This window comes from Diachasmimorpha longicaudata, chromosome 4 (genome assembly GCF_034640455.1).
Source record: "Diachasmimorpha longicaudata isolate KC_UGA_2023 chromosome 4, iyDiaLong2, whole genome shotgun sequence".
Taxonomy (NCBI): domain Eukaryota; kingdom Metazoa; phylum Arthropoda; class Insecta; order Hymenoptera; family Braconidae; genus Diachasmimorpha; species Diachasmimorpha longicaudata.
Window position 1 is genome coordinate 4278091 of NC_087228.1, and position 17843 is coordinate 4295933.

General features: G+C 39.3%; 2 protein-coding genes across 4 annotated transcripts in view; one reads left to right on the forward strand and one right to left on the reverse strand.

Moving 5' to 3' along the window:
- Window positions 1-310: 310 nt before the first annotated feature.
- On the reverse strand, window positions 311-4721 carry LOC135161160 (CAP-Gly domain-containing linker protein 1-like). Its single transcript, XM_064118475.1, has 9 exons — window positions 4156-4721; window positions 3699-3862; window positions 3335-3528; window positions 2704-3094; window positions 2501-2612; window positions 2190-2417; window positions 1872-2105; window positions 973-1788; window positions 311-889 (listed from the first exon to the last, which is right to left on the reverse strand). The coding sequence occupies exons 1-9, from the start codon at window positions 4324-4326 to the stop codon at window positions 518-520; spliced, it is 2682 nt and encodes an 893-aa protein (XP_063974545.1). The 5' UTR covers window positions 4327-4721; the 3' UTR covers window positions 311-517.
- Window positions 4722-5051: 330 nt separating this feature from the next.
- The window catches only part of LOC135161909 (histone acetyltransferase KAT7), a 28051-nt gene continuing 15259 nt past the window's right edge, over window positions 5052-17843 (forward strand). The window contains exons 1-9 of one of the 3 annotated variants that reach the window (XM_064119894.1): window positions 5052-5246; window positions 5528-6233; window positions 6603-6860; window positions 7052-7222; window positions 7477-7741; window positions 7835-8129; window positions 9166-9410; window positions 10446-10632; window positions 12626-12649. In XM_064119894.1, the coding sequence (XP_063975964.1) occupies window positions 5229-5246; window positions 5528-6233; window positions 6603-6860; window positions 7052-7222; window positions 7477-7741; window positions 7835-8129; window positions 9166-9410; window positions 10446-10632; window positions 12626-12649 (2169 nt within the window). In that variant the 5' untranslated portion in view covers window positions 5052-5228. The remainder of the gene's footprint in view (window positions 5247-5527; window positions 6234-6602; window positions 6861-7051; window positions 7223-7476; window positions 7742-7834; window positions 8130-9165; window positions 9411-10445; window positions 10633-12625; window positions 12650-17843) is intronic. The other 2 variants (XM_064119892.1, XM_064119893.1) reach the window with 2 other exon arrangements.

Sequence of the window (17843 nt, forward strand, 5' to 3'; positions counted from 1 at the left end):
TTGAAAAACCTACATGATGTTGGCCGACAGATTAGTGAAAATTGATATTTTTGAATAGTTTCACTCCATATCGATAGAGAATCATTGGTATTTTAATACTAATTATCAAATCACTACTTACTGATACCGGGTACGAATGAGGGTTGTGGTAGCTCGACCGTCGATAATCCTCACTAGTAATTGAAAGTAGTGACTTCTGTGTACTACAGACGGAAGCCTCATACAAAATAAATTACATGATATTTATTGAAAAATTACGCGATTTATCCCATGTTTGACGAAAATTAAAAAATAAGTTTCCAGAAAGTCATCTAGTCCCCAATTTGTTTATCAAAGAATCCACCACATCCTCATCATCTTAGTTAACCCACCAATTTTTCATCAAAACAAAAAAAAGTCTTTGAAAATCCACACATTTCAAACTCCTCAAATTTTGTCATCTTATCAAAGTGAAATAACATCTTAATTAATGTAATATTAATGAAAAAAAATAATGAGTATTCTTAACGTAATGGTTTCATTTCGGCTGCGATCCCTTGTTCTTGAAAAATTTCTTTGAGCCCTTCGGCGGCGGAGTCGTTGGCTTAGATCGTCCCTTCTCCTGTGAGAGTTTAGAGAGTATTATCTGCAAACTCTTCTCATACTCATCATCGACAATCATCGCAGAACTGTCAGGCGATGAGCTTCGTGAAGGTTCATCACTCCCATGACCATCTGACTTCTGAACATCGTTTATGTTCGACTTTGGACACAGTGGAGGTTTTTGAGACACTGCCTGGGGTTTCCTGGCTGGTACGGGTGGTGTTACCAAGCCCTTCAGGATCGATTTAACCGGTTGCTTGGGTGTGCTGGGTGGTAGCATCTCCTCAAATGTTCCTGGTGGAAAAGTCTGGGGAAAAAATAATCTGACGTCGAAATTTTTGCCCCTAAAATGTGGGAAAATGGACTAGTGACCAATGACGTTATGCTCACCTCATCTGAACGAATAATAACTTTCTTAGGAGTCTGATTATTTCTCCAAGAGACAGGAGACAATAGTTGCGGATCCTGAAGTGACTGCTCCAGATTAGCTAATTTGTTATCGTACTCCAGGAGCTGGGCTTCAAGTTTTCTGGAATTCTCCTTGTACTCTTGGGCTTTGATGGTCGCCTCCTCGGTGAGTCTCTGCTGCTTCTCGAACCTCTGTTTCTCAGCCTCTTGCAGTGCATAGTATTTGTGCTCGAACTCCTGAGCCCTCTTCTCAGACGCCTCTAGATTCTTCTGGTGCTTCTGGAAGGATTCACTTCTCGTGAGAAAACGTTCATCACTGGCTTCTTGGAGTTTGCGCTTGGCCGCATCCAATTCCTGCTGCAAGTTCCTGATCTTCTCGTTGAAATCAGCATCTGCATCGTAGTACTTCTGCTGGAGCACCTCAGCTCTTCGTTCAACAGTCTTTAATTTTTTCTCCATTTTCATCAATTCCTGATTGTTCGTTTCCAACTGCTGATTCTTCTGCTTCAAGCTCTCTATTGTTTGATCAGATATTTTTTTATTCTCATCGGCTGCCTGCAGTTTCTCCTTGAGTTGCCCCTCTGATTTTATCATTTTTTTCAACTTCAGCTCTGACGAGTTGAACTGTTTGCTGAGTTTTTCCTTTTCCATAAGATGCTGCTTATTGATCTGCTGCAGATCCTCCAGCTTTGCATTCAAATTAGTCACCTCTGCTGTGAAGGTCTTATAATTTTCTTGGGTAGCTGCCACCTCATCTTTATACTTAACCGCTGCTTCTTCATATTTCAATTTCATTTCCTGAAAAAAGGGAAACGTTGTGGGCGAGAATCATTCAAGTCACGAATAACTTCAAGTCAATTATTCATCGTCATAGAATATACCTGATTCTTAGCAATGAATATCAGTTGTCTCTCTTCCATCTGCTTATTCAAAACCTCCAGTTGATGTTTAAGATCTCCGACTTCACCCTCTTTACTTGAACTTATCAAATTTAATTTCCGTTTAATTTCTACATTTTCCTTCTGAACTGCTTCAAGTAAGACTGTAGACTTCAACAAGTCCGTCGAGACAGACTCCCTCTGGGAATCAGCCTCTTCCCACTTTTTTTCGAGTTCCTAAACCATAAATCAATGAGAACCAAGTGAGCCAATGGCATCAATGAAATTATTGGGCTCTCACTAAATCAATGGAACAATTACCTGTAGCTCTGAAGTTTTCTGGGAGAGATTCTCCTCCAGAATGAACAATCGTCTTCTCAATTCCATCTCCACCTGATCGGACTTCGTCTGGGTCTCTTGTGACTGTAACTCCTTCTTCACAATCTCCTGTTCCAAGCCAGTTTTAGCCTCCTCCAAACTTGCCAACGCTACTGTCTTCCTCGATAATTCGAGCTGAACAGTCTCCACTTGCTGTGTCAGTTCAGAGACCTAAAAAAAATATTGATAATTGCATTTCATTTTAATATGTCAAGTTATCAGAATGAAATTCCCAAAATATTTCAAACATCAACCTGTTTATTTTTCTCCAGCATTTCAGCTTCACTTCTCATCATCTCGTCAGTTACACGCTGATAACGACTCGTTTGCTCAGCCAATTCAGTCTTCAACTCTTCTAAATTTGTTCTGCAAATAAAAAAATCTCCATAGAATGTTATCATGAACAGCCAAGATTTTTAATTCAGTTCAGGCGAGTTAGGAAATATTTCAGTCACACTTGTAGTCATCGACCGCCTGCTCGAACCCCTTTATCTCCTCCCCCTTCTCAGCCAACAATCGAAAAACATCTTTCTTCTCATCCTGTAGGTCCTTGAACTTCTCCTTCAACCCGTCAATCTCCTTCAGGAATTTCTGTGCCTCTATCTCGTGGAGATGACGCTGCTGACTCAATTTCTCGGCCTCAGCTGCGCACATCAACTCCAATCTTCGTTTTTCTTCACCAGCAGTGGCCTCCAGATCGAGGATCCTCTTCTGGAGGCGTCTCTCGCTCTCCCCAAGTTCTCCCAGCTTCTTCTTGTAGTTCTCCATTTCAACGACGAGGATCTGGTACTTTGGCTTCAGCTCAGCCAGTTCGATTTCTTTCTGAGAACATTTTCGGACTTCGTCAGCTGTTGAGGAATAAAATTATTTACTTACAGAATGTTAAAATCATTTAGACTTATTGGCTCCTATACAGATATAAGATATGTATGTTTTATTATGTATTTTTTAGAATTAAAAATGGGCCAATTAAATTGTTTTTTTTAAGAATTAACGTTTTCTTTGAATATATATTATATAATCCGAATATCAAAATTTATGGGACACATGTCTTTCTCTGTTTGCTACCTCTATTGTCCAATTATTACCGTGTTGACTTCTCTCTTTTGCATGACATTCTGCCTGACTCTTCAGAGTATCATTGTCCTTATATAGCTTCATGATCACTTCATTGTACTCAGAAGTAAGACGCGTAGAGTGGCCTTTGCAGTCATCCATTGTTTCGGTCACGTAATTAATGGTTTCAGTTATGCTCTTCATGTAATCCCAAACGGTAGTCATTCTGAGCAGCAGAAATGGAAGAAATCGAACTACATATTTTTTTTCTCCATTTATAATATAAAAAAAGAATGAAACTTGGAAAGTGATCAACAAAATTGCAGTAAACCAATTATGATTTTGATTAAGAGTTCAACAAAATGGTCTATTGAATTAATTAATTACTGTACTTACTTGCTCACCAGATGCTGATGTTGGTTTCCTTCATTCATCAAGTCAACTGCTAACTTTGCGGCCTTTGCTTCTGACGAAGCAAGGTTGATTTGCAGTTTATTGTTGGCTTGATCCAGCGATGCACATTTCTCCTCGAGCTGCTTGATTCTAACATCTTCAGAACTCTGAAGAAGAATTCCCAATTATTGACGAATTTGTAGATCATTCAATAATCTCAATTAATTAATAAAATGGTTCTATTAGTAAATATATTCATTTGCATGAAACCAAGATATTAATTAAGACAGAACACATGATTTTTTTGTGAAAATTCGACCTTGGCACAAAATTTTATCTACACCAAGAATATGCAATAAGGGTCCAGGATAATTTTTCATTAAATTGTCCATTTGATGAGGCTCTTTTTAGTAAAACGATTTCGTGCATTGAACACAAATAAAAAAATGGCGGCTCAAACCTCTTGAGAAAATACTGGAGTGAAGTGGGCTTTCGCTTTCCACATATTGACTAATTTCTCAACGATTGAAGGCTCCCCTTGGCTCTCCTGTGAGGAGGTTTTTCCCCGTGACATTTTCTTGCTTGGAGATGCCTCAGGGTGAGCTGAACTGTTCTTTCGTCTTGTGTCCATTCTTGTTCCTTCATGAGATCACTACGATAGAGACAATTGACCCTGTTGAAGATCCCAACCGTGACTGTCTTTCTTTGTTGTTCCACAACAAGCAGAGGAGTGGTACTTCAACACTTTGTTCTTCATAATTAAAATGCGATTGGGATAATCCACCAATGAGAGGCACCGAATGAGACGACTGCTACTTGAAGCCAATGAAAATGTATATTCGGTTTTTTATTGCATTTGGTGATGGAAATTTTCCTAGTGTTCTCTAACGGAAATATAGTCTAAACTGTTGCGATATGGGCAATGTGCTGGATCTTTGTGTCATATCATGGGTTCAGCTTCTTCTTGCATCAGCCCACAGGGAGTGGCTGGGGAAGAAATGGATCTCATGAACATATTGTTGCTAACAAAACCCCTGAAGTGAATGGAGGAATGTTAAATAATCATGATCAGTTGATTTTGCTTCTCATAAAAACAGTAAAACAGTATATATTGGAGAAGCTAAAATCTTCAACAGAGAAGAAATAGACAGACAATAGGCTCTCCTGCCCCTCATTCAAATCAAGCCTCTCGTGATGCTAGTGGTCTCGTCGTCAGACTTGTTCCTGCCTCCGTCGTTGGCGATGGGGTGTCATCGGTGTAGCAGGAGTCGAACTTACCGACGGCTGAGCTGCGATACGACCTTGATGAGTGCCGACATCACTCAGAATTGACGACAACTCCTACTGACGTCAGTGGAATTCTCACCCACAACTCACCAGTGTTGTTGAAACTACAGCATCTACTGTCCTTCAATATTTATCTCAATTTATTAACGATAATAAATGGATTCGGGAGTTTAAAAATAATGCAGTGTATATAGTGAAGCGTAGGAAGAAGCCATTGGGGACGGTGAATTCCCCAGACAATCAACCATGACGCCGAAACGAAAGGTGAGTCTGTGCAGGTTTTTTTTGGTTATGTCTCCGATCACATTGTATACAAACAGTGCAAATATACGAACCGATTTTTCTGTTGTTACTCTAATATGATGTGGAAAAACAGTAGGTTCGTGCTTCTGAAGAAGTTCTGTTTCGAAAAAAATTGTGTCAGGAGGAATTTTACTTTGGTTGGACAATGTTAGAAAGTTATTGTTGATTCAGTTGTCCGGAATAGGTCACCTAAATCTTCAGTCTTCAGTTTGAGATTCTTAAACAATATTTTTCATCAACAGACAACGAGTTCGGAATCAACATCGTCAAGCTCCTCAGGCTCATCGTCTAGCAGTTCCTCCAGTTCGGGAAGTGAGTCGAGTTCCTCTGATTCTGAAAACTCAAGTAGTTCAGCGCGTAGCCCAAAAGTCTCGGACACAGAGAGAAATAAGAAGAAAGCACCAGCTCCAGCGAATAAGCATGGAAAATCAAAAGCTGAGACAACAGTTGGAGGATCTGAGACGAAGAGCAAAGAGAAATCAACGCCAAAGCCACGTCCAACAGTTGTCTATTCGTCAGAGTCCGAGGAATCTCCGACAAAATCCAAGCCCTCGGTGAAGAGGAAACCTCCCGCAAAGCCAAAAGCAACAGCTACTGTTGCTCCAGTGATAAAAGCTCAGAGGCCCTCTGGAAAAGTCAGTCACGCACCGTCCCAGCAGCACAAAAATGCTCTCGCCTCGAAATTGCTGCATAACAAAGGGAATAAGGGTGCTGGGGGTGGTGGCAATGTTGGCAAAATATTAGATAAATCAGGAAAACCCCCGTCTGAACCTGTGCAAAAGAAGCTGAAGAAGAAGAGCATCTTCAGCCCTGAGAACAGCAGTGAAAGTGACAGTCCTTCTCCACCGAAGCCCACTACCAAGGGAAGTGGCAATGTTACCAAGTCAAAACCACCCCCTAAGCCCAAGAGCAGTGAAACAAAATCCAGACCAATAGCTAATCGACCCAGTAAGTAAACAAATTTGTGGGGAAGTCGTAAAATGAGATGAGTTAACTCATTTCCAAAATTACTTGCTAATAAATATCTAATAAATTACAGGAAATGGCAGAATGCGCATAATAGTCTTTTTTGTAGAAAAAATACGGTTTTCAAAAAAGTTTCTATGAAAACTCTTTCATTGCTTCTGAATTTCTAAATATTTATGAAAATAGAGATAATTTCAGTCACCTCATTTTTCGCATTAAAAGGATTCGTTGCATTCTAAAATAAATTTATATGAATTCAAACAAAAGTTAAATACATGCAGCTTAATACATCAAAACATTAATTTAATTTGATGAGTCTAATAGGCAATTTTGTACTCTTTGTCCCCCCAGGTTTAGTTACAAGACAACAGATAAAGTCTGAGAGCTCAACGAGTTCGAAAAGCGGTTCAGGGGGCTCTGGTGGCTCTGGATCGTCAGGCTCCTCCGATAGCAGCTCAGACTCTGACTCATCTGACAGTCCCCCGAGTCCTCAGCCACCTGTGAAGAAAAAGGAGATACATTCGTCGAGTAATACTTCCAGTGCACCTCCGAAAAGGCCTTCAGTGGCTGTGGCTGCTGTGAAGCCGCAGAAAAATACGAAACGGCCAGGTTTGTTTGGGGAAATGAACAGTTCTTTATGTCAAAAGCTCTTAGTTCTTCTGCAGAATCGCATGAAAATTAAACTCTCATGGTAGGGGTAAAGGGGCGTAAAAGCTTTTGACTTTGCATGCCAGTTACAGCCTTTTGACAACACGACGTAGTGCCATCGAATTAAAGAGGATATATCTGTGCAATTGCAGTGATAAAGAGTGAAGATGATGTCTCAGAGAGTGATAAAGACGAGGATGAGCCTCCTGGGAGAATTTCAATGGCGACGTCCCCGAAAGGGAAGAAAAAAATATCACCCAGAAAAGGCAGTAAATTAATCCCATCTCAAATTAAGGAAGAAAGTGATTCAGAGTCTGATACAGGTGAGAGTTTTGAGAACGTGCGAACGTGAAGAAAGTTGAGAACCAATTTCTTGAAAAATAAAAATCGAAAGTTAACAAAAATTTAATTTTCTCTTTAAATTTCAATAATTGTTTTGGACTGCGTTCTTGAAAAAATAATTATTCAATTTTTTTAATGATGAGAAAATCGGGTGGATTTAATTTATTAAAATTAAAAGTTAGATCCACTGTAATTTAGCGTAATTTATTAAAACATTAGTCTGATACTTTTCCAGCGGATGTGAAGAGGAGCACAAGTAAATCACCAGTAAAGCGAGCCGCAGGAAGACATTCCTCAGCAACATCAAGGACAACTCACAGCTCTGGCGGCTCAGGAAGAGGATCACAGAGTGCAACAGGACGAGCGCGTTCAGTCAAAGAGCGAGAATGTCCTCTAGCAGCGACATGCGAGTCTTTCGGGCATTTATCAGGGAAATTTGATATGCATTTCACACTTGAAGCGTGCCCATTGTATCATAATACAACACCACAGGCCTGTGTGTAAGTTCTGCTTTGTAATGAAAATCTCTCGAATAATTCAATCCCATTTTTCTCCACCATTTATTTATTTTTTTCTCTTGTTTATTTGTTAAGGGAATTTTACAAAGAACGAAAGAAACGCGAGGATGAGCGAAAAAAAGCGCTGACGAATACGGGAAAAAAATCACCGAAAGGGATGCACCAGACGAATGATCAAAGGCACTATCAGTTAAAGGTTAAAGACTTGAGGACAAAACGAAGCCGACCAAATGGGGATGGCAATGATAGCGACAGTGGGGGTGAACCCCCTGGGATTGAAAAGGATCGACAGCCTCGGTTGACCGGTCTCACTTCCGATTACGATCTGAAATTGTTCATGGAGGCGCAGGCACTTGCCAGCGAAAAAATCGTGAGAAATTATTTTTTCATTTTTTACGTTTTTATTTTAAATTTTCGCAAATTGTTTGAATAGTTTAAATTCCTCAATTGATTCTAATAATTCAAAACTTCAAGCTGGTACAATAACCCGATCAAGAAACAAACTCCAAGCACGTATTGTTCCAATCTCGTGGATAATGAAAACTCAATAAGTCATGCGTGACTGTAAAATATTTGCATTATGACGTCCAATCCTCATACTCCGACCAAGAAAAATAAAACTAAATGGCTCGAGCCTATCCAGTAGAAAGCATGTGGCGGTTATTTTTTGCACTATCAGTCTCTTCCTTTTTTTCTATCAATTCCACTTCAAGCTTCCGAATGGATCCGTAGCAATTTCCTGTCCCCTTGACAGGTATACAACCGCAACCACATTCTACAGGATATATCCAGAGAGATATTTAACCTTTCAATGAAATGGATTTATACCATTTTAAATATCTTTGAAATTTCAAAATTAAGGTGAATCATCGTTATCAGATTGCACAACTTTGCATTTAAAAGAAAATTATCCTGGACATTTGCAGACTTCTTTTTCAACAATAGTATTCCATCACCTCTCATAATACACCATCCCCCCTCCCCTCCCTGTCGAGGTAAATTAAAAAAATATAGAAATCCGACAATTAGACTCCGATTCCAAAGAAGCAAAGACATCGTGCAAAACAGATTTACAGCAACAAATAAAGAATTCCAACAAAAACTAAAAGAAATCAATAATCCAGCATGAAGAACGATTTGTCCTCCATGTTTTATCCCTCGTGAAATGCCAAGTGATTGTATCTGCCGATTACAACTGGAGATTCGAACTCTCGGCGTCAGCCATTCCACTATCACCTCTACCACAGCCAAAAGATCCTATCGGTACATTTGAACTGAAACAACGACCTCTTGGCATTCGCAATGCATGTCATCGGTTTTACTCGAGGAGAGAAAAAAAAAATTTATCTACTCCTGTGAATTAGCTTCGTTCAACCAATTAATTCCTTCTCAACTCAATTAAACAGGAGAAAGAGCTGAAGGACCTTGACTACGAGGGTGAGGGACGCAATGGGGGTGGTACAAAGTGCGTAGAAATGGGCAAATGGGAGATGGAAGTTTGGTATCAGAGTCCATATCCCGAGGAGTTCAGCCGAGCCCCCAAGCTGTACTTGTGTGAATTCTGTCTGAGGTACGCCAAGAGCAAGCAAGTCCTCAGGAGGCACAGGGAGAAGTGTGTTTGGAAACATCCACCGGGTCATGAAGTCTACAGGTTAGTCTGTTAATCAACAATAGTGATATCTAGTATAACTATGAACAGGGTTTATTAGTCGAATACCACATCAAGTCATGTGCATCGCATTTATCTTTGAACTTCCGTAAGAAAAGGGCCTACTTGGACGATATTGGCATTGCCTATGTGGGCCTAAATTTGATTAAATTTGTAACGTTTTCGAGAGGCCCACTTTGAACTCCATTCTGGAAAATATTGGATGCTACATACGCAATTATAAACGCATGAGTAACTGTTTAAATAATCGATTATAGTCAGCTGTCCAGTCAATGTTTCGTGTCAAGTACTCGTGCATTCAACATGTTTCCCTGAAAATATTGAGCAATCAATTGAATTATGAACGTCATCACATGTCTATGGAGCGTAATGAAATATTAAATATGGATGATATTTGGAAATGAGATGCGGCTCGTTTCGCTCAATCATTCGTGACAATCGTGATGTTCCATGTGAATTCTCTGGTGATAAAGGAAACTATCATCATTATCATACATATTGATCTCAGAGTATCGATATTATTTGTGAATGAAACAATATTGTTGAAGGATTTCCTGCCGAGTTCCTCTTCGTATCTAGTTGGTCATTCGATACGTCTGATAATTGACTGATCGATTAAGTTGTGGTCGTCACTTCCTGTTTGTGGAGTTTTATAAAATATTAAATAATATTCTGAAAATATCCTTTCTCTAATCTGTTCGAGTGTCTTTCATCACTTTCAATGCAGAACAGCACTATCACTGTCGAAGTTGAAAAATATGTTAGCTCTTCTGGGATTCGGAAAATCCCATCTCTCCACGGTTAACTTTTCACCTACTTTCCTATGAGTTTTCTCGTTACTTCACTTTTTGACTTCAATCGGCTTTGAAAGTCGAGCGATAGAGTTTATTCGTCTGAAAATCGCAACATCGAAATAAATCTGCTGAAATTCGACTTCGTGGTTGATTTCGATGATTTTTTGAATTTTTAATGCACACATTTCGCATGTGATTAACGAAATAATTAATTTACTTTCAGGAAAGACAAAATCGGCGTTTGGGAAGTTGATGGGAAACGGTATAAGCAATACTGCCAGAATCTTTGTCTTCTTGCAAAATTTTTTCTCGACCATAAGACCCTTTACTACGACGTCGAGCCCTTTCTCTTCTACGTGATGACAATAAATGACTCCGAGGGCTGTCACACTGTCGGTTACTTCAGCAAAGTGAGCAATAATCTCAATATTTCATCATCAAACATTTGCTTTTTTTTATTATTTAGTCAAACATTTCTGAAAACATTAGCATTAGTTGTTTATGATAACGCTGAAATCACAGTAGTTGATGTTTCATTGTAATCATGTACTTGCACTATCGATCTTGGGGTAGTACTTCTTGTGAGGCATTTACTGGTTGAAATTATCGTTTACATCGGATATCACCCATACAACCATCAAAATACTGTACATGAGAGGATTTTGTGGTGAAGAGGGAGGAATTCACGATTCAGGGACGCATAGGGAGTGGCTCGGTGCGGTCTGCAGTGTCTCTACGGGGTGGGTTGCGTTACTATCAATTCCCCTTAGCCCTTCATACCTCACTACTCCCTCTCCTCAACAACCCTCAACACCATCTCGAAAGGTGCATGCGCGAATTCATGGTCTAGGACGTGCGCCAGAGAATTTATGGACAAATCACTATTTTCCATTGATCAATCGTTGGTAGTTCGCTGGGCGGATTTTCAACATGTTATTGGCTCGAAATTACTTTCACGTAAGATCGAGGGGTCATTAAGTACGAAGGGAATCTTTATCCACAAAGCACATGATTTTTTTTCAATTCGTGTGTGAACTCAGTAATGAAGTGGTACATCAAAATAAGTTGACTTATCTGTCAGTTCAGGTTTTAAATATCTGAACTTTTATTTTCAAATTTGGAGAGAACGTGTTTTTCAATGACTTGGAATTAAATTTGTGAGGGGCGAATCGATTTAAAAAATTTTTAGATCCTTGTGAGGGCTAGTAGATTTTTCAGCAGCTTATAGATTATTCTTCAGAAAAATATCTCTCAAAATTCAAAAGTCAAAGGACACAATATGTTGTAATACATTAGTATTATCAAGGAAATGACAATATCTTTTTGCAAGGGTCACAATTTTTTTTAATCATTTCAAAATTTTTTGATCCAATGATAAGATTTGACGAGGGGGAGGGGTATTTCTGGGGGTGACTGCAGTATCAGCGCGCGCTTGCAACCCTGAAATTTTGCTAGTAGATACTTCTGGTAGTGTAACCCCCTTCTAACAGAGGATTTTTGATAATTAATTTTCTGAAGGGATGAAGAAACCGTAGATATATTATAAGGACTGACAATCCCTTGAAGTCGAAGCCGTGAAAAATCGGGAATAGGTGAAACAAGAAACTAATGAATACGTAGAGGGGAGGAAAAGCTAACTGAGAGATGACAACAAACTTTGTTCCAATTTCCCATGATTTTTTCCAAATAATTTCAGAAATTTCTCTCATCCCATCTAACAAATTTCTCCATTATGGTACTTTTAGTGGAAAATTCGGTAGGTCATTTTTTAGGCTTCTGTGTTAATATTTCAACCGTTTTGGAAACAATCCAAAGAGGGGTAGCCACAGAGAAAAAAAGTGCCTCAATGTTTCTGGATTTGGAAGCCTCCCCACATTTTTTTTTCCCTGTGTTGTCTTTATGTATTTTTTTTTTCTCCACTCCTTTCTTCCTTATGCAGGAGGAGGAAAAAATAAAAGTCCGAAGGAGGGGGGGGGGCAGAGGGTGGAGGTAGTTCTCTACAGTATAACCCCTTGAGATGAAGGGAACGGGTACGGGTGGGGCAGGTCCTTCTGGCGTTTACCGCAGGGGCATCGGCACTGTACTGCGTCCAACTCGAAATCTTTACCCGTTCCTACTCCCGTTCAATGACCTCTGACCCTGGGGCGTCGCAGGCACGGCCCTCCCGGGGATGCGACGCTGCATTTTTTTCCCTCCCTTCCCCCCCCCCTCTCGCGAGCTGAGGGAAAAACTGTACCCGTGAAAATGTCGATCATCAGTTCATTGATGTCATGGAATTGTTGTCATACCAAATTGCAGTTTTAATCGTCCAACATCAAATGCTTCATCATTTCATATTCTCAATAATTAATGGAGCAAAGATATTTTTAATTTTTCTTTTCTCTTTTTTCTTTTATTTTTTAGATGAAGGCGGGTCTATTTGAAATGGTGAGTTTATAATATTTTTGAGCAAACACACATATATAGTAATTTTAAATAGTTTAAATTTTTGTTTTTCGTTGTTAGATGGACAGAGAAAAATTTATTGCTAAGAATTGTTCAGCAAGTGTTTCACTTGGTGTATGAAAGATATGAGTATTGTTAAGATAGTGGTTATTTGTTTGTGATATACATTTTTCTCTGTACGAAATTAACGAATTGTTCGCGGGAATGCTGCCAATTTACGGATTTGATTTTAATTAATCTCTCCCCACCCACACGATGGCGACAGAATGATTGTTAATCTAGAGGGGATTGGATGTGTTGAGTTCAGCAAGAGGGTTTTCTCTGGTTTTTTTAATATGCAAAAACCAAACTGTTTTGCATTTGGATGACGGACTCAATTCACTCGGATATTATGAGCAATTTTTATTGAAATTCTGCACTTTCTGCAAGTGATGAATTCATTGCAACTTTTATAAATTTTCATCAAGTCCAAATTTGATGAAAAAAAAAGAATGGAAACTTAATTTTACTAGTTGATGAGACGGAATAGAGATGACAAAAATGAGAAAAAATATTCTCCAATTTTGGATCGAATATTCATCATATATCGATTGATTTTTCAGGGAAATTGAAGATGTTCACGAAATTCTCGGTTGAATTTCATTTTCTCTGTTCAAGATTCAACCAACGCAAAACAATTATCATCGTTAAATTCCCTAAAAATTAGACCATCAGAAATCAGTTAATGCAAATCGATCAAACAAAACAATTTAACAAATATTTAAGCCCGTTTCCATTGTCCGGTTAATTAATTTCGTGTACCCTGTTACTTTCCCCCAATTTCATTTATCGATTTCAAATTATAAATTTTACTCTCTACAAAATCGCCCATCGCCTCCGAAACCAATCGACCCCGGACCAAGTTCCCACCTCACTACTAACAACTTGTCAGTCACAACAAATATTGTTCACGAAAAGTTCTGCAACAATCTCTTTCAGTACTTCAGACCACATATTTCCCGACAAAAAAAAGTAATGACCAAATTTTCCTCCAAAATTTTGGAAATTGATCCGCCGGCTTCGGATTAATTTCACCCCCTGGTCCACACTGACATTACAATAATCATGTATTATTCATGATAAGGGTTGAATCTTCGTGAGTCCAGCCAATAGTCCATAAGAGGGCATTTTCAGCAGTAAAGGGTTTATATATTTGAGTCCAAAATCTTTATCGACGTTCAATGACCCCGACCCTGGCTAGACGTCGACAGGAGTGAGAGAAGGAGTGAGCGAGTGAGAGAAAGAGGGGTTGCGAGGGAGGGATACGGGGGGTGGTAGTGGGCCGCGCAGGATACGCAGGGCCGTACAATTTTGCAGTTGTCGGTGAGGGTTGGGTGAAAGAGGAGGTAAAAGGGGGGGGGGAGAGGGTGAGAGGGTGATATGGTGTATGCTGTTACGCGGCGGCGCGTTGTCTGATGAAAGGAGGGATGGGAGAGGGAATTGGAAGAGTTGGATACCTCGGCAACCCCCGGAGGAAAGAGAGGGCGTCGCCTCGCGTCGGGTCGTCAACCTCTCTGCAGCACTGCGACGTCGGGGTCGTTATTATTTCCCTCTTACTCGGTCTATCATCCTCTCTCTTTCTCTCTTTCTCTCTCGCTACGGCGGTACTCGCAATGGGCTTAAATCGCAGCGTCGGCGCCACCCTCTCCTCACTGCCACCAAAATCGCGAAACGATTTTCAGAATTTCCACGGATCGAGTTTGATGGGAGGAGGGAGGGCCTTCTTGAATTTTTTATTTTTTATTTTCTGGGAGTTTGACTGATTATGAGAGACTGCGGTGGGTGGGGGGGATGCTAGGAATTTCATTCATGATTTCCGCGGAGAATTCTTCGTATTTTTCCGGGCTGAAGTGGACTATTTTGGGGGAATTTCAGTAAAGGGGGCGCAAATTCCTGAATGGAGGTTTAATTGGCTGTTATTTTATTTGGAATTTCATTCATGATAATGGGAAAAATTACGAGTATTTTTTATGTACGTAATGGATTTTATGGGAATTTCGTGGGGAGAGAATGGGGGGGCTATCGGAAAATTCAGTATTATTTTTTAAATCAGGTTTTAATGCACGGATTTTATTTTTATTTCAACATTCCTCAATCATAATGAGGAATATTACCCGAATTTTCCTGTTTGCAATTCCCTATCTTAGTCAAATTTCATCTGTATAGTTTAAAAGGGAATGAAAGGAAAATCGATTTTATTCTCTCATTAAAAATTTAATTGACTGTTCATCTTTGTTTAAAGCTATGTAGCCCGTATAATTATTCTGAACGTCATCCGGACACTTCAAAAATACTCCAGCAAATACTAGTCCAAAAATTTCCCCCAATCTTCACTTTTCACATTCAACAAAATGATAAATTCATTTGTGTGAATGAAAATTCTCATTATTTTTCGTTTCATTTCATTGAATCCAAACTTATCGCCTCTCTCCACTTCACTACACAATGAAATTCTCCCTCCTCCTCCTCCCCCTACCTTCCACCCCCTCTCGAAAATATCTAAAATTAAACTGAGATTGGTACACAAAGAGTCCAGTGGCTATGAATGAAATGTTTTAGACATTGAGTTGGAAAATATTTTCATCAAAGACCGATGAATGGAGGAGAGGAAAATTTAAACCTCGAAATTTGAATCTTCCCCCTCCTTCCAATTCACCTTCAGTCCCTTTTGAAAGAAAATCCTCGAAGCCGAAAATAAGCAGTACAAAGACAAAGGAGAAACTGGACGTAATCCCAGTACACAAGTTGGTAAAGGACCAAAGGGAAATATAATAAATAGAAAAGGGATCTCACATTGACCCCTGAGGAGTGAGGGAGGATTGAGGGGTATGAGGATGTGGTAAGGACGAGGGCTAGACAGTGAAAACGAAGAGAATGAAGGACTGAGATGAGGGGAAAGCTGAGTTTTCCTTGATAAAAAAAAAAAAACAGTGTATATATTCCCGCAGACGTTCTGGTAAGGGGGTGAAAGCGTTAGACGAAGGAGGTTGGGGTAGGCCTCGTATTCCTCGAGGCAAAAACCCCACTCTCATCCCCCTCCCCCCCGCCCTCTTGCCCATTCCTCGGTTTTCCCAAGCCCAGACCATGGCTGGGCCACGATCGATGCCAGACAGACCTGTTTCACACTACGAAATACCATAGGCACACGTTCAAACAACTTTAGTCCTCCCTTTACTGCCTCTTCTCTCCCTCAATTTGAGTTAGCATCGTTTTGTGTACTCCACGGTCTTCTTTTCATCTTGGGTGAAAAGGGGATGAAAAAAAAGGAAACAACAACAACCCTGGGTGACAGGGGGAACTAAAAGAACTGGAGTGAAAAATAAAAAGATGAGATGACAAAAAAAAGACCTCGGTGAGGTTTCGAGATTACTCAAGGTCACACTTTCTGGTTTTTGGGAGCACGTTGTCAGAGTCAACGACCTGGGGAATGAAGAGATTGGTGTCAGTCAGGACTCAATGAACTCGTTAAATTTAGGCAGACGTGGAAGATCATGAAAGAGAATTGAAATAAATTGTTACTTCGTGGGGGTTTAGACAGTGAGACATAGTTTTCGGTAGAATTTTATTTAACATCTGGGGAGGTTATTGATGAGTATTGATTTGCAAGTTTCAATTCTTTGAATTTGTTTAACTGAAAGGGAAAATTCGATTTGGTTTTAAAAAGATTGAATGAAAGATCGAAAAACACTTGTTCTTCGAATTTTTTTTTATGAGACACAATTACGTAAATAATTTTTTTTAATTGTTTACGTAAATAGATAATTAACATCTTCATTGAATTAAACTTGTGGACTGCATTTTGTCATAAAATTACCGGAAATTCCTGCAGTTTATCAAGGGAAGTCTAATCCCCCTGTGTTAATCCCCTCCGAATATTTGTCGCAGACCTATTAATTGGTCTCATATTTCTGATATTCACATTCGTCCAATTATAAACTTGCTAAACTCCTGATGATGGATAAGGCTGCGAATGTCTTGCGTTCAATATCTCTCTCTATCCCGCTACAAATTCACCTTCTCCTAGAGTTTCTTTGGGGAAAAGTTAACGTCCTCTATGGGGATCTCTGGTTATGGTGTACACCCGGCTTTTCTTTGAAGGGGGTGGCCTCGGGAGACTGTCTGGCGAGACGACATTGAAATACGCGCGCGCACACTGTGTGAGTTTAAGTTTCTACCCCCGTCTCGGTCCCCCAACCCCTTTCCACTGGGTTATCTTGCTCTTTTCTACCCGAAACTCATCCACGGTCGAGGTTACAAGAAAACGCTGGGGTGACGATCAACGCGGCCAAAGCAGACTGTGATGAGACGATTTGTCAATGAGAAAATTAATTGAATCAAGATTCATTCAAATTTCTAAAGTCAGTTGCATTTTTTTATCGTTCAGGAAATTAAATAAATAATTAAAATTAATGGGAGAAATTTTATTATTCGATCTGCTTTACAATTGTTTCGTTTTTTCAGTTCTCTAGAGTCTCTCAATTTTTTTGTTCTTCGAAATTTTGATTTCAATCCAAAACTGATTCGTAATCATTTTAGTGCTTAATTTAATTTAAAATTAAATCATGAATGTGTCACAGAGATTTTTATTTTGATAAAATTTTATATGGAGTATGTAAAGGGATGATGGGTAAATTCAATTGGTGATTTCTGAGAGTAAATATATAAAATTATAAATCTTTGAATATATTTAGTGGCTTTTTTTATGATTCAGTCAAAAATGAGTAAAAGAAATTATCTCAATTCAATTTAAAATTGAAAAATGACTGATTTATCGTTTTTTCATTTGGTAATAAATAAAAACGATTCAGGCTATAAATTTTAAACTTTTCTCTTCTCCAAAAAGCGAGAGAATTCACATTTAATATCTTGCATTCGATATTCGCGTTTAATCGTTAAATGCAATGAGAAAATTGCATTTCTATTGAAGCCACCGTGTACCAGAATACATGAAATTCTTGGTAAATAAAAGGCTATTTGTTCCCGAGAATTTCTGTCTTCTCAAACAAGACGAGAAGGCGATAATTACTGAGTCGAGGGAATCGTCTCACCCAGTATCTGCTCTTCCATCTCTTCCTCCTCAAGCAACCAAAGGCAATCCATGGAAAATATTCTACTCTGATACTGTGAATGCTTCAAA